The sequence below is a fragment of the Paramacrobiotus metropolitanus genome, unplaced genomic scaffold, assembly GCF_019649055.1.
Source record: "Paramacrobiotus metropolitanus isolate TYO unplaced genomic scaffold, Prichtersi_v1.0 Parri_scaffold0000218, whole genome shotgun sequence".
Classification (NCBI taxonomy): Eukaryota; Metazoa; Tardigrada; class Eutardigrada; order Parachela; family Macrobiotidae; genus Paramacrobiotus; species Paramacrobiotus metropolitanus.
Window position 1 is genome coordinate 42,494 of NW_026570438.1, and position 26,632 is coordinate 69,125.

General features: G+C 43.9%; 3 protein-coding genes and 1 long non-coding RNA gene across 7 annotated transcripts; 2 read left to right on the plus strand and 2 right to left on the minus strand.

Annotated features, from left to right (window-relative positions):
* Window positions 1-4,839: 4,839 nt before the first annotated feature.
* Window positions 4,840-7,627, minus strand: LOC129601188 (uncharacterized). Of its 4 annotated transcripts, none has more exons than XM_055499928.1 (4): window positions 7,490-7,627; window positions 7,224-7,390; window positions 6,275-7,110; window positions 4,840-6,210 (listed from the first exon to the last, which is right to left on the minus strand). In XM_055499928.1, exons 3-4 carry the CDS (start codon window positions 6,399-6,401, stop codon window positions 5,306-5,308), a joined length of 1,032 nt encoding a protein of 343 aa, XP_055355903.1. In that variant the 5' UTR covers window positions 6,402-7,110; window positions 7,224-7,390; window positions 7,490-7,627; the 3' UTR covers window positions 4,840-5,305. The 4 variants fall into 4 exon arrangements, with proteins under 4 accessions (XP_055355903.1, XP_055355906.1, XP_055355905.1 ...); XM_055499930.1 differs by having other exon boundaries at window positions 4,843-6,201; XM_055499931.1 differs by having other exon boundaries at window positions 4,842-6,210; window positions 7,224-7,626.
* A 3,781-nt stretch (window positions 7,628-11,408) lies between these two features.
* On the minus strand, window positions 11,409-12,232 carry LOC129601197 (uncharacterized). The gene is made up of 3 exons (XR_008692195.1): window positions 11,926-12,232; window positions 11,655-11,769; window positions 11,409-11,468 (listed from the first exon to the last, which is right to left on the minus strand). It is a non-coding gene; the product is annotated as an uncharacterized LOC129601197 (long non-coding RNA).
* A 1,023-nt stretch (window positions 12,233-13,255) lies between these two features.
* Window positions 13,256-14,884, plus strand: LOC129601196 (uncharacterized). Its single transcript, XM_055499940.1, has 2 exons — window positions 13,256-13,547; window positions 14,174-14,884. Exon 2 carries the CDS (start codon window positions 14,232-14,234, stop codon window positions 14,616-14,618), a length of 387 nt encoding a protein of 128 aa, XP_055355915.1. The 5' UTR covers window positions 13,256-13,547; window positions 14,174-14,231; the 3' UTR covers window positions 14,619-14,884.
* A 2,264-nt stretch (window positions 14,885-17,148) lies between these two features.
* LOC129601182 (E3 ubiquitin-protein ligase TM129-like) lies at window positions 17,149-22,295 on the plus strand. Its single transcript, XM_055499923.1, has 6 exons — window positions 17,149-18,590; window positions 19,207-19,580; window positions 20,083-20,276; window positions 20,644-20,806; window positions 20,865-21,008; window positions 21,328-22,295. The coding sequence occupies exons 1-6, from the start codon at window positions 18,377-18,379 to the stop codon at window positions 21,427-21,429; spliced, it is 1,191 nt and encodes a 396-aa protein (XP_055355898.1). The 5' UTR covers window positions 17,149-18,376; the 3' UTR covers window positions 21,430-22,295.
* Window positions 22,296-26,632: the final 4,337 nt, after the last annotated feature.

The window sequence follows — 26,632 nt, forward strand, 5'->3', positions numbered from 1 at the left end:
TCCGCTAAATACTGTAGTACGGCTATCTGTACTTACATTGGAAAATTACGGGGATAAAGTTTTATTACGTCAAACCGCTAATCAGAAGTAACTGAAGTAATACATTAGATTACCCGCGTGCTAACTGTTAATAACAAATCATTTATTACGATACCAATTCTGCATGCATGTTTACCAATCGAAAACTAATAATTATCCGTATCGATCGAATAAAGCTAGTGAATAGTGATACTGGCACTTCGTATAGTGATATTATTGAATTATTTAAAGAAATAGTTAGGTATTGTACTGCCAAATAAACGTACCCAAAAGCGCTTTAGTCCATGTCGTGTTACTGACGACAACAGTTTCTGACCGGAAGGGAAACTATAGTGATCCTACTGCTTGTATAAAACATTACGGGATGATTTCTGTAGAGAAAATGGCTGTTTAAGTGTTACTGAGTGAATCGCGCATTTGTAACACGCTTTAAAATCGTACTTGACTACAAACTACAGCACAGGTCCCGCAAGGTGGCTATCGGTCTGGCGTTTTTGTTTAATAATTATTTTTCTCTAGTTCCATTCGAAGCAACTGTTTGTTATATGAGAATGTGAACTTTGCTGTTATTACAAAAAAACCGGCGCCTTATATATGCATTCACACATTTGCATTCACACGGTAGCTCGACAAACTGCCAGACTCTTATCTTCCTGTTTGGGTAGCTTATTACTTCACCCGTTGTACTCGTACATAGCGGCGAAAATGAATCATGACACAAACCGATTACTAATTCAAGCGGAAACATATTCTGCAGCGGTGTGTGACAGTATGCGTACTTACGTTAAAATCGGATGCGTTGGCACTTTTTAATATCTGCGAGGCTCTGAGTACCGAACAATTCCGGTTCCTTCCGTTTCCGCCGCGTTTTTCAATTATGGACTTCATCAAGTTGGATAGGATCTTTGTGGGACGGATTACGTGGAGCTTTAGTCGGGGAGATAAATTCGTATTGGTCTGTATATGCATTCTCAGTTTCGACAACTACGCCAATATACGTAAGTTATACTGTACATAGCTTAATTTGCGTTGGCACCTCTTTTTTGTCGTAATTATTATTGACGCTCACTTTAAAGTTTTCAAAAAGTTAAAATACACTACAATGGTACTATACGCCATAGCGGCTATACGTACTCGTATCGCAGCTTAAGTATAAACTTTGTTAATTAACAAGTTAATTAAAAGGTTTCCTTATCAATAAATATTAAACAAATACTTGCGAATTACGAACAAATACTTGCGAATACTCGTACATATAATTTTTTGGTCAGCGTGATATTTGCTTGAACATTATTAGCGGCAAATGCACTACACCAAACAAATCATCATCGTTATTATGAATTTTTAATTAACTGTCGTGTTTATGATTTTAGTCGCAGAGCTGCGTAACATTAACTAATTACGAAAGGTAAGCTGATTACTGTACAATTAAGAGCGCTTATTCGTATTAATTGTTGTGTCGAGCGCGAGCGGGATACTGTGGTTACCTATCAGTCAATCACCCACAGGTTATACTGTATAATTATGACATTCATGTTGCGAACATTCTTACTGGTAAGCAAAGGGTTAGGTGGTAACACTGGTACGCAGTAAAAATTATGGATGACCTTTACATTCTACGATGAGAACGCAGTTAAAGAGAGTTACACGTATGGATGATATACTGTAACACGAGCACCTTTACAATATTGATGGGGTAGCGTTCCACGTTGGTAGTAGCGGCAGTTGGACGCTTTATTCGTATTGACTTTTTCTTTCATATAGTTTGAGAGGTCTGCCACATGAATACTTCTACTAAAACAATATTACAAAATTCTTCATGGCAGTTTAAGTTGGTTTTAATTCAGAACATGTCGTTGATTTTTGCTACTACAATCACAGCGTCGCCGGTAGAAAATGATGTTGTTGCACTTGTAATTGCACTCTAGGGTCTAGACTGTATCTAACAATGGTTGTTTAGGTTATTTCTACTTAATTATTGTTAAGGTTACCCCCAGGTCTTCCATCTTGGAAAGTATTGCTCATTCTGATGCATTGTCGCGTTCGCTGCGGCACTTTGCGAAGACGGCAAAATGCTATTTGACCTTTTTAAATTTTTATGCCGGCGCTTGCTTACGCACTTTGTACATGGCGGTGCTGTTAGCACTATCAATTTGACTGTTTGTGTGCTGGCGACGTTTTCAAAACTATGGGTTTGGTCAACCATTCCGAACCCGCTTCCCGTAAGTGGTGCCACATTTTATGTGGCATCTGCCAGGCTTTATCGTTTGCCAGTTGCCAGAGTCTCCAGGTTTTATCGCTTGCCATGCCATTGGCAGTGCCACTGGCAGGTGCCACTGCCACGTTTTACCCCCTGCCAGCATTTTGTACCACCCATAAGACCACCCAGTTACGTGTGATGAATTCTGATCATATTTTTACCGGCCATAGTTGTCTATCACTGGAGTTTCTAGAATCCATCGTGTACTTTATTTGAACAGTTAGCCCTTGCTGACAACCGTACTTAGAATCCTGTATGCCTTGTCATTAAACATGCCGTGAACTTGTGTTGTTGCGTTCGAGCGCTGGCAATCCATCGGTGTCATTCCAGTGGCAATGAATCCTCTGTAACTGTAATTACGACCGCCCTTACCGCATCGTTATCAGCCATAATAAAAAAATGATAGGGCACAGAAAAAGTAACAGGTACGCCCTCGACCAGAAATCGATCGTTTTCACATGAGGAAAAAATGGCACGTGCGAAGAATTAAGAAACCCTCCACTGGGGTACCGCTACATTTATTCCGCGACCGAATGACCAATCAAAAGAAACTGGCAAGACCAAATGACCAATAAGCAGAAAACGCGCAAGAATTTTAACACTTGCACCTTGCGCATTTCCAGTTAAAACCATCAACCGACATCTTAAACGAAAGAGAAAACAAATTCAAGAATTTTGATACCAAACAAACAAATTTTTTGTCAGATCTAAGAGACAATCGAGACATTTTAATTTGTCGTAGACAAAGCATACGATTTCTGTGTAAAACCTGAAACCAAACCGTGGATTCAGTCCTATGCTATGCCTACGGGAAACTTTAGGTGCGTCGATTTTCTCTTAGAACTCATAAAGAACAACTTGTTTAAATGACCCAACCTTTCGCATTTGTGTCGGCCTGTGGCTTGTAGCAAAAATTGTGGAGCGGCATTCGTGTGTCAGATGGGGAAAAGAAGTAGCGGAGCATGGACACCATGGGCTGGCTTGTAAAAAGTGTGTCGGAAGAAGAGAACGACGTAACGGTATTAATGACATTTTCCTGTGAGCGTTATGCAATGCCATTGTGATGAGACAAGCGGCTCATGTACAGCGACAAAGTCTTTCAAGGATTTTCAACACTTTGCGCCGTGGTGCAGTGGCACTGCCTACGCGGATCTTACGACGTAGCCGGGGTTCGATTCCCCCATCGGTGCATTTTTCGGCCGTTTCTCGGTTTCCCTCGGATGGCGCCCTGCTGAGACCGTGAATGAATCATATCCGGAGCCTGTTGGTTTTGTGCGCGAAAATGGAAAGCGCCTGGATGGAACCACGCGCTGGAAATGGTACCGCGGACAGCCTTTAGTATGTGACGTGACCATCGGAGACACTCAGACACCATGGCGGAATCGTTTATTGATGCGACCCCGAAGTGCGTTGGCGCCTCTGCCGAACGGGCATTCACTGACCTAATGGGGAGATATAAGTCGCATACTGATCGCTGTTATTTTGTCCCTACTGCATGCGAGACATCTGGAACGTTTTTTGAGGACACAGTGGTTTTGTTAAAGAAGACGGGCAAGAAACCGTTGATGAGTGACCGGCGAGAGTCGCTGTACTTGTTTTTGTTTCAGCGTTTAAGTTTGGAAATAATACGTGGTAACGCTATGAGTGTTTGGTGTGCAGTCCCATCCCGTGTTAACTGGGACAAATTTTTCATTGGAGTTTATTTACTGAGTGGTGTTCGCTGATGTGCATATTGCTAATAAACTCGCACTTGTTTAGTATCAAAATTCTTAAAATTTTATCCTCATTTGTTTGAGATATCGGTCGATGGTTTTTGTTGGATGCGCAAGGTGCAAGTGTTATTATCAAGAGGCCGATGGTCAGACTCAAATTTGGCTGTATGAATACAGAAAAGTGCCTGGTTGCGCGCGTTTGTGAAACCTTTCACTTTCGCGCACTCCCAAACCCTTTTCTCTCTTGTTTTATTACATCCTGTAGCCAGATCAGTTGTATACACGGGCCTGAAGACCGTTTGTGCGCGCAACATCCGGTTCGGGGGTTATGGCTATTGGAAAATTTCAAAAAGTTTAAATGCGTTCAGGTGTACCAAAAGTCTCGATATGGATCGATCTCCTTCAGATTTTGCACGTAAATGCACATAACCACGAAGAACGGTTTTACACCCATCCACTGTTCTAGCATGATTTTCAGATTTCAAAATCATTTTCAAAAATGATAAAATTCGTTATAAAAGTTGAAAAAGATTATCGAAGTACGGATTGGTGTAAAAACGATCTCCATTGCAGTGAGCATTTACGTGAAAAAAATGAAAGAGATCGGTCTATATTGAGACTTTTGGTACACCTGAATGCACTTAAACTTTTTGGAATTTTCTACTAGGTAGCCATAACTCCCGAACCGGATGTTGCGCGCACGAACGGTTTTCACGCCTGTGAATACAAATCATCTGATAAAAAATAACCGATCCTGGCAGCCGGCAGGTACGATTTACATCTATGTTAGTTAATGCTCAAACTGGCAGTCCTTGGATAATTAGAGCCCAAATTCATAGAACAGCGCTTTAAGAAATATGCCGGTAAAAATGCCGGTCGGTCGGTTTTCCAAGGAGGTAGATCTTCCAAAATTGTCGACTGGATGCGCGGCAAGAATCCAGAGAAATTCTCCAGCGAGACACTGCCGTTTTGTCACGATGCCGCTTTAGAAAGTAGCCGAATCGGCAAATCTCAGCGGAATTGCGCGCGTTCAGATTTGCATGGAAATACGCGGCTGTAGCCTGTATGTGGCGATCGTGGCGCGCTTCTAGTCGGAAATGCGTGAGTGCACGTTAAAAAGCCGTCAACTTACATTTTAGCCAGCATATTTCTCGGAGCAAGGTCACTCCTACATTCCTATTCGAAAGACATCGAATTACTGCAGAAATACAACTAGTGCGTCTAGCCATAAGTAAAGACACCATCTATCAGCAGAACTCGTTGACGTAAAGTGCACATTCAGCAGCGTGTGGTGTCAGTGTCCAATACACGGTTCTGCGTGTCGCGAAAAGACTGTCTCGGTGACGTTGATGCTCTGGGCAGTCAGGGGAATCGGTTGTGCGCAGTCTATGGGCAGGAACACATCTGCTCGCATCAGTGGGTCGCTTCTGATATAATTTGAGAAGGCCCACACTTCACCCGCTTCCGTCTGCTCACCGTGCAAGAGCCGCGTGTTATTTGTCCACCACTGCCGGAACCACGCGAAATCGCACCCGCAGTGTAGTCGCCATACGTATTCAAGGACTCGCTTCGAAAATCCACCCTCGACAAGCGCTCGGTAAGAGAAGTCACCTTCTGGCACCAGCAGACGCAGGTCGCGCAGAGCGCCGAATGCGTCGAATTGCAGGCTGCGCAGCGTAGTGTTGCTAAACAGTAATTCGCGCAATTTCGGTAGGCGCTCAAAGTCACTCCGCTGCACCACCAGGTCGCTGCAGCTCAGTATTCCGAAGTACAGCAGACTGCTCAGCCGGAGCTCATGGGGTATCTCCGTCACACGGCTCCCCGTGCCGCCGCCGACATCGAGGCTGACAATAGTCCGCCGAATGGGCGCCACGTCGGCGGCTGTGACATTCCAGTGCTGACTGATTATCAAGGTTGTTGGTCGGAGCCGTTGCTTGGCCATCGCCATGGCCAGCTCTCGGATTTCGCGTACTTGTGCCGCGCCGCTACAGTCAGGTTCCGGGTGTCCTTCGATCTTCTCGGGTTTGAATGGATAATTTTTGCAGCTCCGGAGCCTACGCTGTAGTGGATAACATTTGGCGATCGACAATATCTGGCATTCCGTCTCAGTCACCGGCTCGCTGGAAAACGTCGGAAATTCATCACCCGTTTCAGTGGAATTGACCTGGCGATAGGGTAACTTTTCGGGATCTGTAAACACTGCATCAATTCGTACTCGTAGATATTTGAGAAAAAGAAGCTCAATTAAAATCAGATAACTCACGGAGGCTCTCGTTAACGGAAAAAACTTCCAACGTAAAGTCGACAGATGCCGATCCGTTGGGAAACGGCGTTGCTGCACAGTCTATAGGCAAAAACACATCGTTTTGCTCAGTTCTTCGTTCTTCCATGAGTCGTACTCGATGCGATAGACAGCGCCTTCCGTCGTCTGCTGCAACAAGCCGCTAACGCGCCACCAACGTCTAAACGGCTCGAAATTGTCGCCGCAGTGGAGCCGCATCAGGTAAGTCTGAACATCCTCCTGGAAGGTCTCCATTTGACTGAAGCCGCGCTCCAGCGAGAGCAGCCGCAATCCAGGCAAATCGGCAAAAGTGCCGGCTTCGAGGGACTCCAGCGTGCTGTTGACGAACTGGATCAGGCGCAGTTTGTTCGATTGCCAGAAGTCGGCTCGCCGCACGTCTAGCGCGCGGCAGTCATGTGCGCCGAACTCCAGCAAATGCGGCAGACGCAGTTGGGCCAGCGTTTTCGTGGCACGCGGTGAGCGGCAGTTGTGCAAGTGGAACACCACAGTCGGCTCGCGGATCGGTGCCAGGTTGTCGAAGGTGATCTGCGGTCCGTCATTCAGGCTGATCGAGACCGCCTTTAGGGGCGGCTGGGAGAGGGCCGCCGCTAATTTGTGCACTTCTTCGTTCGTCGCGTTGCCGCTGCAGTTAATGGCCAGTCCGTGGTTTTGGGCACAAGCAAACGAGTTGCCGACGTTGGTACGCACGCCGCAGTTACCAGTGAACTGCAGTTCGCACTGATCGCGCGTCATCAGTTCCGTGTTGAATTCAGGCAGCGGCAAAAGTATACCGGCATCGTCAATATTTAGTTCGTCACCTGTAGAGAAGAGACAGAAAGCCTTTTGCATTAAGCATTAAGATTAAAGATTATGAGAATTTGTGAGTTTATTCACAACTTTTGAATTGGAAACTCATGTTCGGACTCGATACCTCTGCTTTTCCCAGCGTCGGAGATAAACAAAGCCAGTACCACTGGGAAAGTAATCAACTTCGCTGATGGATGCATAGTGATTTTATGAACCTATCAAACGCTGGTTGCGGGTAACCCGCATTGATCAAACGTTGGGCAGGAAGTTTTGCGAATTCCCTAAAGCCTACTGAATAGAAATATATACGTTGTGCACACTGCTCTATGCAAAAACTGAGAAGTCTTATGTTAGCAACGTTCCCAGCGAAGCCTAATTATCTTGAGGTACCTAGCTGAAATTTTGCAAACCGGCTTTCGGCAACCGTTTTTCTGGGAACCGCGCACTGATACAAGAATGCTGATTCACGCGTTAGTGCTGCAATAAGCGTAATATCAAATCTCATTAAGTCTGCTCTGCACTCTGCAGCATGCAGTAGACACGGAACTGAGTCTACTTCTTGCTGAGTTTATGCGGAGGACGACTAGAAACGTTTGTAGCCCGAAGGCTTGTTCGGAACTTCGGATGACAACTGGTTTCTCGATATCTCCTAATTCCAATTCAAGAGTGCCGATTCAGGCATTTGTGCTGCCATTTAAAGCGGTATAATTTCATGAAGTCTGCAGTATGCAGCAGACACGGAACTGAATCTGCGTCTTGCTGAATGTATGCGGAGGTTGACTATAAACACTGGCAGCCCGACGGCTTATCCGGACAAGTTGGGCAACAACTCGTTTTGCAGGCATTTCTCTGTCTGCTCAGCACATGAAACGTTGTAGCGCGAATAGAAGTGAATCGATCCAGCTTCTAAACGCTTACTAGTGGTTTGTGAATTGATTGCTTAATGCGCTGCTTGAAATTGATTTTGTGCAGTTTCATAACCTGTTTGCATTCATGCAGAAAATCGCTATCCTGAATTAAACGATAACAGTACAATTCTTCCTATTACAGCAAAATTTTGAAACTACAGAATACTCCACATTGTATCAGTTAACCGTGTATTTATTTATCGTGGCGTGTATTTATCGTTATAATATATCAGTGCTTTACTTAATTAATGACTGTAGACCCATTGTACAGTCTGTAGATGTAACACTGTGTTTCTTATCGCCTTGGTTCTGTTCCTACATATAGGGAATACCTTTTGTTCCCAACTGGACATACCTTGACGGAGACGTACGTATTCCGTAGTACGGAATCCGTACTATCATACGGAAACTGCCAGCATTGCATGTAAATCTGCAAAGAATTAAATACTTCTAATTATGTTGCACCCTCCACTTGGTCGACGTCCAAATATTTTACTCTCGGTGTTCTACCACCTCTTCTATTCTTAAACATATCAATAGCTTGTTGTAATTTATGGCAGTCGCCTAATAAAACGCGTTACTTCGAATAAAACAGTCACTGGCAAAGCCATTCTCTCAGTTTATCATGATTATGTTTAATACAACTTTTCCCGAGGTGTGCCGGCAGTCTACCTATTGATAGACATCGTCCTATGTAAGCCGAAGCATATTCATTAACAGGAAAAAACCACAGTTCTCTGTGCTCAGTCAGAAAACCGGCACCGGTATTGCAGCGAATTTTAAATGCGTCCGGTCTGTATGAATACAGAAATGCATTCTTTAAACGATATGTGACGAAAAGGAGTAATATTGTTTTAAAAAGTTTTTACTATCTCGGCTTCGTCTGCTTATACTACCCAGTTTGATCTGCTGGCCGTGTATAGATTCTGCGCACCTACCAGAGCGCTGATCCTCGTCCGACTACCCCACTACCGCGGTTGCGAATGGGATCAAGAGAATTGGAGTTTTCTGGATGAGAGTGCACCAAGCCACATCAGGTTGACCGCGCTGCGTAAGGAGTGGCGATGTGGGAGAAATGTCTCAAAACGGCAAATAATTAGGCCGACAGGAACAGACGGATTGGCTCATGCGCTATGTTAAGTAAGCATCTCGAGATGCGTCGGTTGGGCCGCACTCTGTGTTTTTGGCGCAAGCAGCATCGAAGCATGGAAACGCGTTCGATGAGGCAGACGCCTTTTGCATATGTAAACTTCGGCTGGCTAAATTACTGAGCCGGCTCAGCAGTCTGCCTAACCTTCTTTAGCCGGATTTGAACGGGAGCCGACTCAGCCGACAACTTTTCACCACAGGAGAACGTTAGCATTTTTGGTGTAGAAGCCTCTTTTCTGCAGTTTTTATCGTAAAACACCGTTAGGTAAGTTCTGCAAGCAGAAAACGATCATGGAAACAGCTTTTTTTTGCAAATTTGACGAGTTTCCAAGCCTCAAAATCGGCGTTCAACGTTCAAAAAATGAGAAAATTCAATTCATAAAGCTCTTCTCTACAAAGCGCAAGCTGTTGGCCGAGATCGGCTTTCGGCTGGCTCCTAGCTGGCCGAGACTCCGAGTCGGGTCAAACGAATCGGCTCGCATCGGCTGCGGCTACAATGTGGGGTGAAGCCGGCTCATCCGAAGCCGGCATAGCCGCGGCTCATACGGCTTCGGCTGAGCCGTTGTCATCTCTAGTTGGGATGGTATCCAGCAACTCTTCTGCTATTTGTATCTGATTGCGGCAGAGGTACATTCGGTTTGGCCAGCATAGTTCAGGCTGTTCAGCCTACATCAACCGTAAAAGTGGTTGTATCTGCCAATCGGATCCGGACTCGTGTACGAAGTGGGCGGCTATGACACATCAGGATTGTAGCGCATTAACAGCGGGATCGCATAAGGTAAGTAAAATTTGGTCATGCAGTTCGTATTCTTACTATCTTAGGCACCAATACAAAGAGTGGCAGAGCAAACCGCTTTTTGCCCACAAGGTTTCCATCAATTACGGCTTCAAGCAAAATATTAAATACATACAAGCGAGGAGAAACATAACTCCAAATACAACGACCATAGAATGCTTGGAAACCATTTCGTTAAAAATCGCGCGAGCTGCTAAGCCCAATTTCCCTTTTCTTGCTATTCTACCAAGAAATGGCTACCTCCAGTGAAGTGGATTTTCTCGCCATTTCCAGGAGAAAATGCTGGAAGATCTTTCGCGCCTGTTGCAGGATTCGTTTTGCCAAGTCCTTGGGCGAGGGATTTTCCGTTTCAAAGGTGAGTTGGGATAAGTCCTGACCCCCCAAAAACTGGCACACCCGAGCCAGTACATTAAACTCCGTCCCTAAAACGTTAAGGTTAGCAATGTTCCAGTGCAAACCGGCAAGGACGATTATGCGGGGAGGACGGTGACCCATGTCCACCATGATACGACAAAAGATGACGATAGAGAACTCTCGTTCCTCGTGCGCAGAAGTGCCGGCGATGGTGATGACGGGAGCCCAGCATTTGCTCATGCAGACGGCGTTCACGTAGTCCTCGTCCAGGCGCCCCTCTCTATCCGCATCCGCATGGACCCGTCCAGTGTAATTCACACGCAACACGCAATAGGTTCTGGATACGCGACTTGGATAGAATACTGTTCCAATGGCTGCACACTTTGCGATATCGACAGCGGACTGGCGTATCGAGGCATTCAATATTTCCTCCAAGATGATAGGCGACAACAAATGAATACTACTTTCACTACTCTTCGATCGCACCGTGGTCAGTTCTCAGCCGTTGAACTAGACAGCAACAAGCCAGTTTTTCGTCGACAGGTTGAGGTTCTGCTGATTTCATACTGGAAAACTGGTGCACTTTCGTGGACAGATGTGAAACCGTTGGTGCCTGTGGAACAGTTTCATCAACATGTTCGCAAGGTGCCAAGCGAAGCGGGGTACTTACAAAAGAATCAAAAATTACGATTTAGGTGCACAAAACATTCGCACAACTCTGTCAAGGGGAATATACTTTCCGAAGCCTCTCTCAATTGACAGAGGGCAACGTTAATTCTTGCATTTCGTATATTATATTATATAATTGGACAGGGTTCTTAACGCCTCAAACCGAAATATCTGCAGAAGGGGAAGTAGCGTTTGGAAGTCCAAATCCGCAGAATTTCCGGGTTGTTATCCCCTCATCTTTCGCCCTTGCCCGCATGCATTTTATGCGCTCACTCATCTATAAAGGCTTTCTACGTATATTGTCGGACGCGACAATATCCCGAATGTATCCCACCTTAGAGAAGCAGAATTACTCAGGTTGAGGAAGACTGGAAGACAGTAAGTACCTTCGAGTCTTTCGGAAATTCCGCTGCCAAATTTTCACGGTCCTGCTTGGTTACAGCAATCCAATCAGTGTAGCGCGTTCGAATCCGGTCTGCAGGATTTCACTGCTCTAATTAATGGGAAACAAGTGTTAACTTTAATCACAAAGCTTAATATGTTGATGCGAATCTACCAATACAGAAATTCATACTTTTATTTGTTTAGTTAGCAGCGAAAGTTATAAGCATCACATTTGGAAACAGTACAAAACAAAGTACGTAAACAGCACCAGTACAAAATTGCTCTTATACAGTACCTGTTCTTTACCTCGCCGGTCGCGGTTATACCTGCTTGGCAATTGACGTCTACCCAATCGATTGCACCGTCTGCGTCCTTATGGCCTTCGGCCGGTAGCACGTCAGTTCGCCCACCTGCAGTTACAGTTACATGACTCGCCGACCGACAAATTATTGACCGATAATTTGCTTTTCTGCTAAATTGTTGACCGACGTTTTGTCGAAACCTTTTTGCTGGCCGCCGGCAACTTGTTTTTTGGCTCGATACGTGGATTTTTGAGTTTTGTTAACCTGTTGTTTTCCTTAGGTTTCTTCGGTTTCTCCAAACAGCAGAATGTCACCAACAAGTAGTCGGTGTTCACAAAAGTCGTTCAGCAAAATGTCGTTCACCGACGCATCGCATCGCATCGCATCGCATCGCATCGCATCGCATCGCATCGCATCGCATCGCATCGCATCGCATCGCATCGCATCGCTGTCGCATTTGTCTTTTTAACAAACTGTCGGGGTCATCATTTCGTCGGTCAACAAAAAGTCACTGCAGCAAGCCGTCGGTCAGCAGAATAGTCGTCAGCGAGTTGTCCGTATTCGGTCGCGCTGTTGAACTACAGTGAAACCTGTCTTTTAAATACACCGATAAATACATACACCTGGAAATTACATACGCGGAAAGTTAACCGGCGCGTCTCATAGACTGTATTATAGCTCTGTGTAATACATACACCTGGATAACACATACGGTTTTGCTTTAACCGAAGGTGTATTTACTATTTAGTACCCAGGTTTCACTGTACATGTTGTACCCTACTTATGAATATCAGGTTTGAGTGCAGAGCGATAATATACCGGATAGTAGCGTTGTAGAAGCCGTCTCAATGCTTTCCGCGGCGGGTCGTTCTGCAACAGGACAGCAACAAGCAGTCTGTTTTATCCTTTTGGATCTCAACTTCTCGTAACAATAAGTCTGCGCTGGTTCACCCTAGACGTAATGTTTAAATCAGAATTTTAAAGAAGAAGAAGACAATCTGCACAGTCCTGACAACCGACGTCACGAGTGGATATCATAATATACCGAGTGCATTGCTCTTGCATTTGGTTTCGTTATCCCAGGTGCCCCGGAGAATGCGGTGCGGGAATATGTACAATGTGAGCACAGGCTTGTTTGTTATGCAATAGAAAATTTTTTTAGTTGGTGTTGTTACACTAACTTTTATCTCATAAAATTAAACCAAACAAAGTATTAAATTTTCAGAATTTAAAGATTTCCAATAGCCTGGTAAACCCAAAGGTTTTTACCTGAATTTAAAGCGTCTTCGTTAACGGTGTTTGGCTACTGTAGTGGAATAATAGTAATAATAAAGCGTTGCTGAACAGCGGCGGCAGGCCGCGCTCAGTCTTATTTATATGGCTGCGTCAGAACGGCGGTGACCTTTAATTAATGCCGTCCAATCGGTGTGTTGCGCCCACACTGCACACTGAACAACGTGCCGGCATCCAACTCGATAGCGTAACCGGTTAATTATCCGTATCTAGAGTGAAATATTTGAGTTCTGCCACGGAAAGAAACGAAAATAGCCACAGGCAATGCCAAGCAGAACATGCTGCTACGAAACAGGCTCGCCGTATGTATAAACATGGCATCTAACGTGTACATAAAATATATAATATGGCTTCTTGGGTATGTTTAACGATTTTACAGAAAAAAGTAACCGTTTCTGTTTGGCTTTGAGATCGTACGTTGCTGTAGAGTGTGGAGTACCCTTCTTCAACTTCCTCTGCTCCTTGCGTACTTCGTGTCAGTCAGCCGTAAGATTTTTGCTACATCGCCCTCGGTAACGCATTGCACTGCTCCGTGAACAAAACTCTGGATTGAGATCAGAAACACATTGACATTTGACTGCGCTTGACTACTGGTAAGAATACATGTCTCTCTTGAAGATTATTATCGTGTAGCCTTCTTCCTTAAAAAAAAGCAATAAAACGGTATTATTAAAAAGCATTTTTAAGTGATCGTTCAACTAGCCACGTTTTAAACCTCTTAATCACGCTAAAGACGGTATTGCATGTTTAGTATTACTTGAAAATCTCTTCCAGGCCTTTTGAACAAGCAGCAGTTCTTAGAAGAGAAGCGGCATTTCCGCGCTGAATTTAAATCTAATTTTGCAAATCTTGCGAAATCGAATTTTTTTCCCAAAGTTAATTTTAAATCAGCCGTATCCGGTTAATGTTGCCGTGAGGACAATCAATTATCATGAATTATGAATCGAAATAAATGCCCAGTATAATTGTTAATTAATATAATAATTATTATTGGTATGTGAGTTTAAGTGCAAATGGCATTTGCTTTTACAACTTTGAAATAAACCTATAAAAGAATTGCAAGTACGTCATTGTACGTGTAATACTAAACATGAAATAATAATATTAATAATATTTTTTAATTATTATTCTTATTAGTTACCAGTATTATTAGTTACCGGAGTACGTTAATTTATCGAGATTAAGCGTAAATATCGTTAATCACTGAGCATTAATCTAGAATGGAATGGGACCTTCTCCCCGCTCTGTATCACGAGTAATATTGTAAACTTGCAAGCATGATCGGCATCATCATCATCTCCATGATGGTCCTCCTGGGCCTGGCCGGCTTCAAGTACTGGCGCTTCCGGCGCCGACAGGCCAAGACCGGTCACTACACCAACCTGGACAAGGAGGCGCCCATAAGCCCCGCCCAGGTCCCGGCCGGCTCCTACCAGAACGCCCCCGTCTCCGCCCACCAGGCCGTGCCCCCCGACGTCCCCGCGGAGGTCATGATCGATCTGGAGAAGGCGCTGCGCAGTACGCCCGGCGAGAAGAGCAAGCTGTTCGGCACCGGCAAGGGCAACTATCAAGCGGCCGCCGGGGAGACGGCGGCCGCGCCCAGTCCCACCATGCGCACCACCGCCGACCTGGTCATGGCCTATGTCCGCTCCTTCACTGACTGATGCACTTGTTGCTCCACCGGACTGCGCTCATTGCAATTATTAAAGATTTTACAAATAAAAAAATTTAATTTTATACGCAATTTATATTGTCTTATAGGCAGTCGCTGCTTGGATCGACTTTTGGCTTGACTATTAATTTTTGCGTTTTTAGAAAAGTAGTTAGATATTGTTTGATTTTACCTTTTGGCATATTCTGAAATATGTGTTCTGGCATATTTTTATTATCCCGGCTTCGCACAAATAAAATGCGATTTATTTTCTTTGAATTTACGAGCAAAAATTTTATTTCTATGCAATAGGCAGTAGTTATTTTTATGAATGCATTCAAGGGTAAAAAAAGATTCAGATGGTTTCGACTTTCGACTGCCTGGGAATGATTGGCGCACGAGCGATTTTATTGAGGCTGACCTGAATTCCTGTGGAAATCACTTTCCTATCTATTATGAGTTATTTTCCAAGGAAATAGCCAAGCTGAACAGTTCAAATGCAAAAAAATTCAGGGACTTCCGGCGACTAACGCAGTTGTAACCGCCCGGCGTGGCAATGTCATTCCAATATTTTCTTGGCAGGTTTTAAACATTTCCATTCTTTTCTTCATTGATTTGCATCACAAAAAAAGACTTTCTCTCCATTACTTGAAACAGCAAATCTAGAAAAAAAAATTACAAGAAATCATTCGAAGTTGTAAAGTATTTAAGTTAAATCGAGAAACAGTGCGAGCGTAGTACGTGAAACAGAGCAAATTGTACTATTTAAAAGCAAAGGGCTTCAACTCGGCGCGCAATTCACTGGCCGCACATAGTATCATTAGATTCCTTGGAATTTGAGGAATATGTTATCATGCAAAAGGTTTCTCCCAAGCAGTGAGCTGAAGTTGCAAAACTTCGAAGAACCCAGCAAGGTAAAGATGGTTAAAAGCAAGTCTTGACGTCAGCCTGCGATGGTCGCAATCACACAATGCGGCGCTGCGTCTGTACAGCTGTTTCGTACGTATGGACGTGCGATGACTCTCACAAAAATTCACAGCTCAATAGATCCCGCTGACAATAAGCGGTGTAGCGGAGAGCAGCGAACACAGATGTGATCTACCGTAAAAATCGAATTATAAGCCCTGGGCTTCAAAAGTTGGAACGCCCTGCGGAGGGGCTTTAATTACGGGCATGGGCTTGTATTTTGGGGGGGGGGTATTATATTTCAAATGTGTTTTATTGGCAAGGTCGTAAAAATTACATGATAATTGCTAGGTACCGGTACATGCCGGTGCTCAGAAATTTCATTTTCCGTGCATTTTATTAAAGCCCAGGGCTTCTGTTTCGGGGGGGCTTATAATTTTCGAACCATTTTGAGGGGGGCTCTACCGGGTGGCTGAACAAAATGGCGGTCTCATTTGAACCGTCGCACTGGGTCCGTCAAATGTTCGATTGCCATAATCTTAATTTCATTCGAAAGAGCAAAGTCTACCGCGTACAAAAATTAAACTCGGATTACATAAGGCAGAGGTTTAATTTTATCTTGAATTATTTTTAAAAATTGGGCAGGTTTTAATGATGTCCTGAAAACGGAAATCTAAAATTACCTTATTATAAAATAAAAATTGCTGTTGTTCAGCAAAGAGCCGTAATGTAACTTACGTTGCTGTTTCGGGTTGAGGGGTGGTCTCTAGTTTTTTTTATGTAAAGAACTGTTGTATTCTAGTAACCATGTTTGGCCAATACACGGAATGGCGGCGATTAGGCATGGGACAATTTTCATGAAATTCGTAAGCAGGGATTTTGGTAGTAAATTTCTGGCCAACCCTTCAGAAGTTTATCAGGTTCAACAGTGCATCTGCACGCGCAATACATTAGCTACTGTAAAAAGCTAAAACCGGCATTTTTTGGTGCAGTCCTTATTGCGGCCAAAATTTAGATTAAAAATAATCTTAAAAATAAATTAAAAAACCAGCATTTTTTCGGAAAGTTACAAACTGTCCTGACTGCATAACTCTTCCTGGGAAAGCACGATGTCTACACCTTTTTTTATAATCAAAGTAGACGTCGTGCTCTAGATAAAACACTGAAGATTTTTCAAAAAGTACTTACGGGAAGGCAGTGCTACGAGATTCTGGGTTTTGAAACCTGGGACACGAAAAATTTTCACCCGCTTCCAAATAACTCCAGTGCAAACAAGCACGAATGAACATTTTTAAAAACGCTTTGCTGATTTTGATAGCTGAATAAATTCTCTATCAAATGAGTTTAAACAGTTCGCGGTGCGACAACTGACCCGCAAGCAACAAACAAAAATCCGAGACCGCCATTTTGTTCAGCCACCCGGTAATTACGGGGAGGGCTTCTATTATGGGGGGGCCCATAATTCGATTCTTACGGTACGAGGACGAGCTTAGTACATGTGATAGACAAAAAAACTAGCGAGAGAATCTGATAACCATTTGCGTGCTGTGCAACACTGTCAGCCACCTTAGGCTGGCGGTAGCCGCGCGCCGTCACGCAGCCGTTAGCTGAACACGGTCTGCTATTTACGGTAACGCACACTCGTATTGAAATTTAAATGCGAGTTTTGTTTTGGTTTTATAACTCTGTTTATAATTGGTTCTCCGCAAAATTTCCAGTAACCAGTGACTGACATTAATTAACCAATCTCTTGATAGTAATGTTATAAAATTACCATCTAAATATAAAGATTCATCTGGCGAGATGTACTACGATGAGAAATTGAGAATATCACCGACGTACGGCTACCTGCCAGTTTGTTTTCTGCACCTGCGATGGAGATTTCTTTCACGAGTATCAGCGTTGTTTCGGGCCTACCGTTGAGTGAGAATTGTGTGGAGGAACCTGCCAGCGACGTCCTCAGAAAAAGAGAAAACTTAAAGATTCTCGTCTGCGCGCCGAAGCAGGGCTTATTGCGACTGACAGTAAAGTAATCGCAGCGCTCGAGCAACGGGAAGCAGAAAAACTGATGCAGAAATGTGATTAAATGTACAATGTATTAATTGTATTAAATGTGATGTATTTACCAGCACTGACAGACCTGGGTGGTTGCCCGTGTTGCACGGGCCGGGCATGGTTATCAGATTCTCTCGCTAGTTTTTTTGTCTATCATATGTACTAAGCTCGTCCTCGTATCACACGCGCTAATGATTAGGCAACGTAAGATTATGCGTGGAGTTGATGAGCATCGCAAGCTGACGTTTTGACATCAATTAGCCATCTTTACCTTGCTGGGTTCTTCGAAGTTTTGCGACTTCAGTTCATTGCTTGGGAGAAACCTTTTGCATGATAACATATTCCTCAAATTCCAAGGAATCTAATGATACTATGTGCGCCGTGTTGAAGCTGTTTACTCGTTAATAACTGCACATAATCACTCTTCTCAACTGCCACAGTGTGGGTGGATGCCTGTTGCGACACCAATAATCAGCGTGATCCGCTCCGCGACGATGGTTACGTGCACGACTGTTACAAGCATGTTGTCACTGTTGTGGTTTCAAATTCCGACCTGTCGAAGTGTCGAATGTCGATCGCTGAATTGAAATCTTCCCTTCCACTTTAGTCTGCAGTTTTTAATTTATGTCCACCAACGATCATACTGCGAAATTGCGCGTAGCTAGCGGTGGTGTACGTGGAGATCTCGTGAAAGTGCCGCGTCAGCCGTCAATCCGTGTCGCGCACTGCTCACTGCTGCTGACAGCCAACCGACACTGCTGGGTTTTTTAGAGTTTAAACCAGGTCCGGGAGTTGAATTATTCGGGACAAATGGAGATGACATGGCAGCTGTTCACGGTGGTGTACGTGATGTTGAGCGTGCTGCTGGCCTTTCCCCCGCCGGAGCTGTGGAGTATCGGGCTGACGGTGGAAGGGATCATCGGCGGGGTGTTGGGGTGGTTGGGCGATGAGCACGAGCAGTTTGTCAGTTTTCACATGCGACGCATCGCCGCCACGATCCTCTGCCACAGCGCGCTCCCCCTCGGTAAGCGTTTATAATGCCTGATTAATAATTAATAAATATTTGAAAAATATATTTATGTTTGTAACTATTTCATAAAATATTTGTTCAGATATTTGTTTACTGAGCCTACAAGTAATTGAATTCCATCGAAATTATTAAATTTGCTTTGATGGATTCATGAACATGATCAATTTTTTTTGTAATTAATTATTGTTATATTATTATTGTAAATGATTGATTAATATCTTATTTTTTATTTATTTATTTCTAGTTGTGAATTTTTTGTTCCGTCCGAATTTTTTCCCTATGTAGTTAGATTATACATAGTTACATTTAATTACAGTACGTTTTTTTAACTGATTGTATCTTGATTTAATTTTTAACTTTTTTTTAACTAATTATTATTTGTAATTCATGCGTTTGGGATTTTTTAAAATTTTATTCAAGGTAATTTATGCTCCCAGAAACCGTATTAGTCTGACATTCTTTTAATGCCTGTAACTTTGATTTTTTTGCTGATAATATGGGGATTTTAATTAAAAATTAATTGGAATATTTAAATACAAACGTGAATTTCTGAAAAGAAATATTTTTCAGGAATTTGTAATTTGTGCCATGATTTATGTATGTTTTATAGGATACGTGGCGTGCGTGCAGTGGTTGTATCCGGAAGTCCTCATGTCCGGCAGCCTGGTCTGGACGCTGTACATCATTTTCTGCGTGACTTGGCTCTCCCTGACGGCACTCGTTGTCCTGCACTGGCGTAACGGATTCCTCCGCCGACTGACCGCCGCCGACGCCGGCGGAAGGGACCCGCCGTGGGCGTGGCATCCGCTGGCGCGTATCCTGCAGACGTACGCCGGCGTCCTTGGGCTTCCCTCCTGGACGGATTTGGCGGAGCGCATCGATGAAGAGTACCGGGAGATGGACAAATTCTACTCCCTCCTCACCAGCTGGAACGCCAGGACGGTGGTTACGCGGTCGTTTATCATTCGCATCAGTCCCTACCGGGTAATTTCTGTACCGAAATATTCCCTGGATCTATTCGCGAGTTTTTCCAGGTTTTTGTTGTTGCCATCATCTGTAAGGGAAATTTTCTGTTTTCTTCCTAATTTTAATTAAATTATTTTATTTTTTAATAATCCGCTGAATTCATTGTAATTTAAAAATGGCTGTGATTACATGTGTTATTTACTATTTAGTTGGAGAGATTTTTAATAATCCTTTACACTTACTATAATTTAAAAATAGTTGCAATTTTATGTGTAGTAAGCTGAAGAGATTTTTAATTTGGTTAGAATTGCTGGTAATTCATTTTTGAAGTAACATTTAATAATCGATAAACATTTCATTTTATTTATAATTTTATTTTGAGTAAATTTTGAATAATTCGTCCGATTTTGATTGGAAATTTGAAATAATCAGTTTTTGATTAAATGATTTAAATCGACATGAATAATCAGACTTGAATTTGATTTTAGTTTAATATGTGTACAGATTTTTATTATATCAGGTGGATGTGGCGCTGCAGGAGCCATGGGCCGGTGGCGAGCCGGCGGCCGACGACGTCGAGACGGATGGATACTGCCGTCTGGAGGTGTCCGGCACGGACGAGCATATTTCTCACACGTCGGAAATGACCACCGCGCAGTACCTGAACATCCAGGTCCACAATCTCGTTCCGCACGTCGACAGCTTCAAATTGCGGTAAGTGATTAAGTCGTTCTGATTAATATTATTCTTATCATTATTCTTAAATTATATAACAGTAAATCTGTACATTACTTAGGTTAAAACATATTAATAAAAAATTAGTAACAAGTATAACTCAATAATTAAATACGGCAAAAAATGTAGCTAAATTGTTTGAGTTTTAGTAACGTATCAAAAATGATGACACTAAAATGGAAGAAAGAAAAAATCAATTGTAAATATGAAAATAATAAAAACAATTACAAATATTAATAAAAATAAAAAACCTATAAAATAAAAAAACAATAAAATCGCAATAAGTAATAGAAATAAGTACAAAATAGCCGAAAAAATTGTAGATAAATTTTAAAATTAATTGTAGGATAAATTCGCGGGAGCTGGACAACTTCCGGCGGTTCATCCGTGTGCCGTTGCACATCCCGGCCGGTGTCATCATCCACCGCACCCTGGCCGAGCGGTTCAGCGTGGAGTTCGCCGAGCAGGTGGCCCGCAACCAGCCGGTTCCTCGCTCCGCCATTCGCGGCGTAAACAATTAACAAGATTAATTACTGAAATTTATTTTTAACGCGGACATTTTCATAGGAAATGGAGAACTGCATCGGCTGCTACGTCCTGCCGGCGCAGGTCAAACTGACCAAACGCTGTGATGCCGCGGAGTGCCAGAACTGCGGCTGCCGTCCGCTGTGGTGTGTCGGCTGTATGGGTCTGTGGTTCGCGCATCAGCAGGTGAAATAACAATATTAACTGTTATTAAAAATGCAATATATAAAAATTAATTTTATTTTATACTATTGTCTATTTTTTTATTACTATTGATTTATATTTGTTTGTTTATTATTCTTAATTTATATTTTGTTATTATTACTTACACTTTGACTTATTATTTACATTTTTGTTTATAGTTACATATTTTGCTTGATGATTTACATTAAAATTAATTGTGTTGCATTGCTAAATTGTCCAGGAATTAATTTCAGAATAATTATTTCAAGAGTTTTTCAGTGTGTTCTTCCTGTGTTTGCTGATGTTTCCCTCATGTTTTCAGGATCAGCAGCATCCGGAAGGCTGGATGGCGGCACGGGCGCCCTGTCCCAGTTGTCGGTCGCCGTTCTGCGTCCTGGATGTCTGCGCCATCACCGATAACTGAATTTCCCTACTACCACCATGTAGATTTGCTCTTTGATTTTTTTATTTGTTTTTCATGAGTAACAATGTGTGATGGAATGTGGTAATTGTAGTTGTTGCTGTTTTCATGAGAGCCAGTACACGACTACACATTCTGTTGTCCTATATCTATATACAGCGGAAAACTATTCCGCGCTGGCAGTTGCACGCCGAGTTGTGCGTCACTTGCTCCTAACCATAAGCAGATTACCATAAAAACAGTGTCATCCATACTGTTTGTATACAATTATTTGCACCAAGCGCGAAGCGCGAGGTGCTGCAGTAAGTCTTCGTCAAGAGCATATCGCACACCAGTCGCCGGTATGGTCTGCAGCGTCTTCGACTGAGCGCGACAAGCTAGCCGGACTACAACGTAAAGCTCTGAAAACCATCACTGATTACAAGATGCCGGTTACTCCGGAACTGTATCAGAAGTTGGGTATTCCTCACATATTCGACCGATGGCGGCAGAGCGATGCGGTGTGGTTGTTCAAGTTCTGGAACAAAGATCAGTTCCCGCTTCCGGCTTACCTCCTGGACATGATCCAAGTAAAAGATAACACCACGCGCTACAACTTGCGAAAGCCGGCCCGGATCGATTTTACGCGGGCAAAGAAAGTTATCGGAGGGTGGACTATGGAAATGCGGCTAAAGCGTCTTCTTGATAAACTTCTTGCTGTTAATCCTAAAATTCTAGAAGCCAGTTCTGTACCTTCTTTCAAATTTCTACTCAGATCTGTTAAACTCTCCTAAACGTTTTTGTTAGCGGAAAATTGTTTTTGTTCGACCAGACTTGAAGTCCCTTCGGGGTTGTCTGCTCTTGTGCCGTAATAATAATAGTAATAATAAAATTTGTCTGACGCCACGAAGAGCGTACGTCACGCTTTTCCGATTCCACAATCCCACGCTCGCGCTCGTGCAGTAATGTGGTTCGCAACCACCGCTAGTAAACTGTTGTTCAGCTTTCAGAACATAACGACGTATTGTGCAACGACACGCTTGTGTCAGTTTAATAATGGTCAGTTTAGTAATGCATTGGCACAATAAACATCAAATAAATTATAACAGTTTGTATACCCGTATTTTGCTGGGTGCCGAATGAAGGGTGAATTAAATAGACACTACGGTTATGCTTATATGAAATAGTCCTTTCCCATCCGGAATTTTAAACGGCAGCAAGTATTGGGGAATCAGAATTATTGGGAGTCGATAGCAGATTACAAAGTACCCCAGATCATATACCGGTTGTCATTGCAGATTGCTTTATACGAGGTTCCGCTAGCCGCGGAAACCTGCAAAGGAACAGTATTACTGGTGTTATGTACCAAGCATACAGTATCTGCAGAAATTACGCTTATTCGCATAATTTGCTTATTTCGCTCCGCACTAAATAAAACTCAATACACATGAATGCATTTAAACTTTTTGGAATTTTTCTACGTGTACAAACTGTCAGGGCGGGCTTATGATTCACCCTTCTCTCATTGGTTGGTTTTGGGTTTTTTCCTGTCTGGGCATTTGCATGCGCTTTGATGGCTCTATAAGGCAGCTGCGCTGCCTACAGAGACCAGTTGGTTCTTGGCTTGCGCGCAAAGCGCGGTGTGTGTCAGATTTCGGCATTAAAGCCTTCACCCGGGTTTGCTTTTGTTTCGCCGTCGATGGTCGATGCGCGCCTAGTCAGCGCCATCTGATATGGTAGCAGACCACGGTGCCGATCGTGTGCTACACAGCGGGCTTGCCCCGCTCACGGGCCACCTCTGAGTTGTGGACCAGATCGCGTGATCGCGTCCTGTGCCACCCCCGGGTACGGAGCTCATCCCGCTCCCCCGGATTTCCCGTCAGTCGCCGGAGCTGTGCCGTCACTCCCGCAGAACGCGGAGAAAACTGCCTCTCCCAGAAGGGGATGGAGATATCGCCAAGCCAGAAGTGCAGCGATGGACGGACAAACCCACAGCCACACCGTACCGATGACGGATGCCGACGGTGGACGCAACCCGGACCAGCAGGAAACCTGCGGACCCTTCGCCACCACCAACAGCCACGCCAACCCCGATCCCCACGGCCGGATCGACCACCATTACCACGCCGAGAAATTCACCCCACCAAAACCCTGCCCGCCTTACCTGGGACAGCGACCTTTCCCCCGGCGGAGCAGTGGAATTGCCCCACCGGAGCAGCGTAATTTTGTGTTTGCAGGGTCATGGCCGTACCTGTGCCCCAAACCTCTGCGCGATTTTTCCCAGACGGTGACCTTTCTCCAGACGGATAAAATGCGGAATCTACCGATTTCCGCATCCGACCCTGGATTCTATCGCGACAGTGCGTTGACCTAGGCACTGGACCGCGTGAAGCCGAACCAGACCGACCGAACCCGAGCCAAACCGACCGAGAACCACTCCTAAACCGAACCTGATCCGAGCCGACCAAACCTGGACCGAGCCGGACCAAACCTGACTGAACCAGATCCCATACCGGACCACGTGAGCCGACCGAACTGGAACCGAGCCACCCGGTAGTACAGTCTATTAGACATAGTACAGGGACCGTACCGGTCCCTGTATCCACTGTTCTTTTACGGCGCATCACGCCATTTACCTGCACTTCGCAGGAGCTCAGTGTTAGACCGTACAGGGATGTCAGGGCGGGCTTATGATTCACCCTTCTCTCATTGGTTGGTTTTGGGTTTTTTCCTGTCTGGGCATTTGCATGCGCTTTGATGGCTCTATAAGGCAGCTGCGCTGCCTACAGAGACCAGTTGGTTCTTGGCTTGCGCGCAAAGCGCGGTGTGTGTCAGATTTCGGCATTAAAGCCTTCATCCGGGTTTGCTTTTGTTTCGCCGTCGATGGTCGATGCGCGCCTAGTCAGCGCCATCTGATAAAACCGTTTGGCTACAAAATATCATAAAATAAAATAAAAAAGTGTTGGAAGTGTACCGGTCCGAATCCCTTAAACGATTATGCTCTCATCATGACCCTGTTGACTTACTTTTAAGCCACTGTCGCCGTCTTCCACCACCACGTGCCAATTGTAGCGACCGTAGCTGCGTTTCAGGTTATCGTGGATTTTCGAAGCAATCAGTTTCCGCGACGTAGAGCTGTAGGCATTTCACGCAGAGGTCACAAATGAATCCGTGACTGAGAACATGGTGCTTGTCATGTCTGTCCAGCCAATCCAGTCGACAGTTGTAGTATATCCTGTGTCAACATAACATGATTCCCTATCATTCTTGGTGTAATTCGTTTCGTTGCATTATCGTAACGCATACGAAATCAACGTGACTTTTCGTTATCGTAACGAACATTATGCGAAATCTCATACGAAAACGTTTAGGTAACGAACAGCAACACTAAATTATTCACCACAATGCGCTACTAACTCATAAGCTGCGTCCCGTGCTTTACTGGTATGCTATTTTCTACAGTAATACGAGTAATTACGTTTGTGCGTGAAATAACAGTAGCGTAGTTGTTAGTCTAGCATATTTACCGATGTTTGCTTCGGAACCTTAGAACGAACATTTTTGTGGTGTAGGATTGCCTTTTTGAAATTTTTTTACTAAAACGCAACCGTAAACAGCGCAACTTTTACCGATAATTAAAATTATAGACGAAAATTTTGTACTAAACAAGACAACCTGACCAGTGGCTATGAAACAACGAATTTCTCGAAATCACATCCATAAGTTCTGCGCATATATCGCATGTATATAAAACTCAAGTCAGTACCGAAAGTGCAGCAGATGCTTATACGATCTTGTAGAAGCTATTTAAAAATATCAAGTCCTATTAACCTGCTGATTGCCCAACCATTAAAGTAGCCACGCAAATAACGGCAATGAAGAACGTTGCGTTATTCATTTTCTTATGAATCAGGAAGAAAAACATCCTCGACAAAAAATAATGAAGTTAAATAATGCTGTTACTTAAAATCACCTTTACTGATCAACATTAGTAAGTATTGACTGATTTTTAGCCCGAGACTTCGCAGTTTCCCTCACGAATTGGTTAGTGTTACAGGTGCACCCTTTTATTCCCGGTTAGTTACAAGATAGGTGTACGATGTACACGATAGCTGCCAAAACATGATTTCCAGTGGTGTGGTACGTAAATATAAGTTTTGAATGCCAGTCGATCATGTTGAGATAGAATGCCATTGACGCAATATCCGTACAAGATGCCTACATGTTGCGTTTGCAAGCAAGCACAAAGGTCATAAAGATGTTTACTATCAACAACAACAACCTATACTGCACCGCCTTTCTGGACCATATCAGAGATTACGTTCCCTGATTTGCCCTGCCAGTTACACAGTAATCAGTAAGCAGATGTTTCCTGTTTTTGTTTTGCTTAAAGGCTTGCGTGGGAAACCACTGCGCTCGCTTTAGGATCTGCGGATATGGCGGCGATTGACGCCTGTTATTACGCGTTTACACCACGCTCAGGGCGCGTGCTCCGTAATTTCTATCGCAAAAATCAGATATTTAGTGATCTTTGCGCTATGAGCGATTGCCGCTGCAGTGCATCTAACTGCCATCACAATGACAAATTTATTCCTCTCTACATGTAAAGTAAATACATAGGGAAAATCTAATATTTCAAAATTTTATTGATTGTTTATACTTTAGATCGATGTCTGTCAGATATTATCTGGCATGCACCGGCCACGGCAAATGCATGTACAGCGCAAACAGTGCGACATGCCGCGCCATAGTATAGACTATAGAGTATAGCGTAACCCGTACAGCTGCATGTGATTGTCAGTGTGCTGATGCACTAAAATTACGGGACAAGCTTGCACATTCACCCATGACGGCCAAGCAGGCGCCTCAGCGGGAATCGAAACATTTGTGGTTCAGAAATTTCGAGTATCGCAGGCGGGGTGGTTGCTTTCAGGACCAACAGGATCCGGAAGGCAAGATGGCGGCATAGTCACAGACGCTCTGCGGCCTCTGCCCTAGCTGTGGGTCGCCGTTCTGCGTCCTGGATGTCTGTGCCCTCATCGACGATCAAATTAGTTGTCCCTACGCTTGTACGAGAAAATTTGATCATGGATTTTTTTATTTGTTTTTTTTCAATGAAATGTAAGCTCGAAGAGTATTTGGGAGCCGTAACATCAATCCGGTCGACATGCGACGAGATAATAAAAAGTTTTGAAACACAGTCCGATAACGTAGCAACCACTACGGT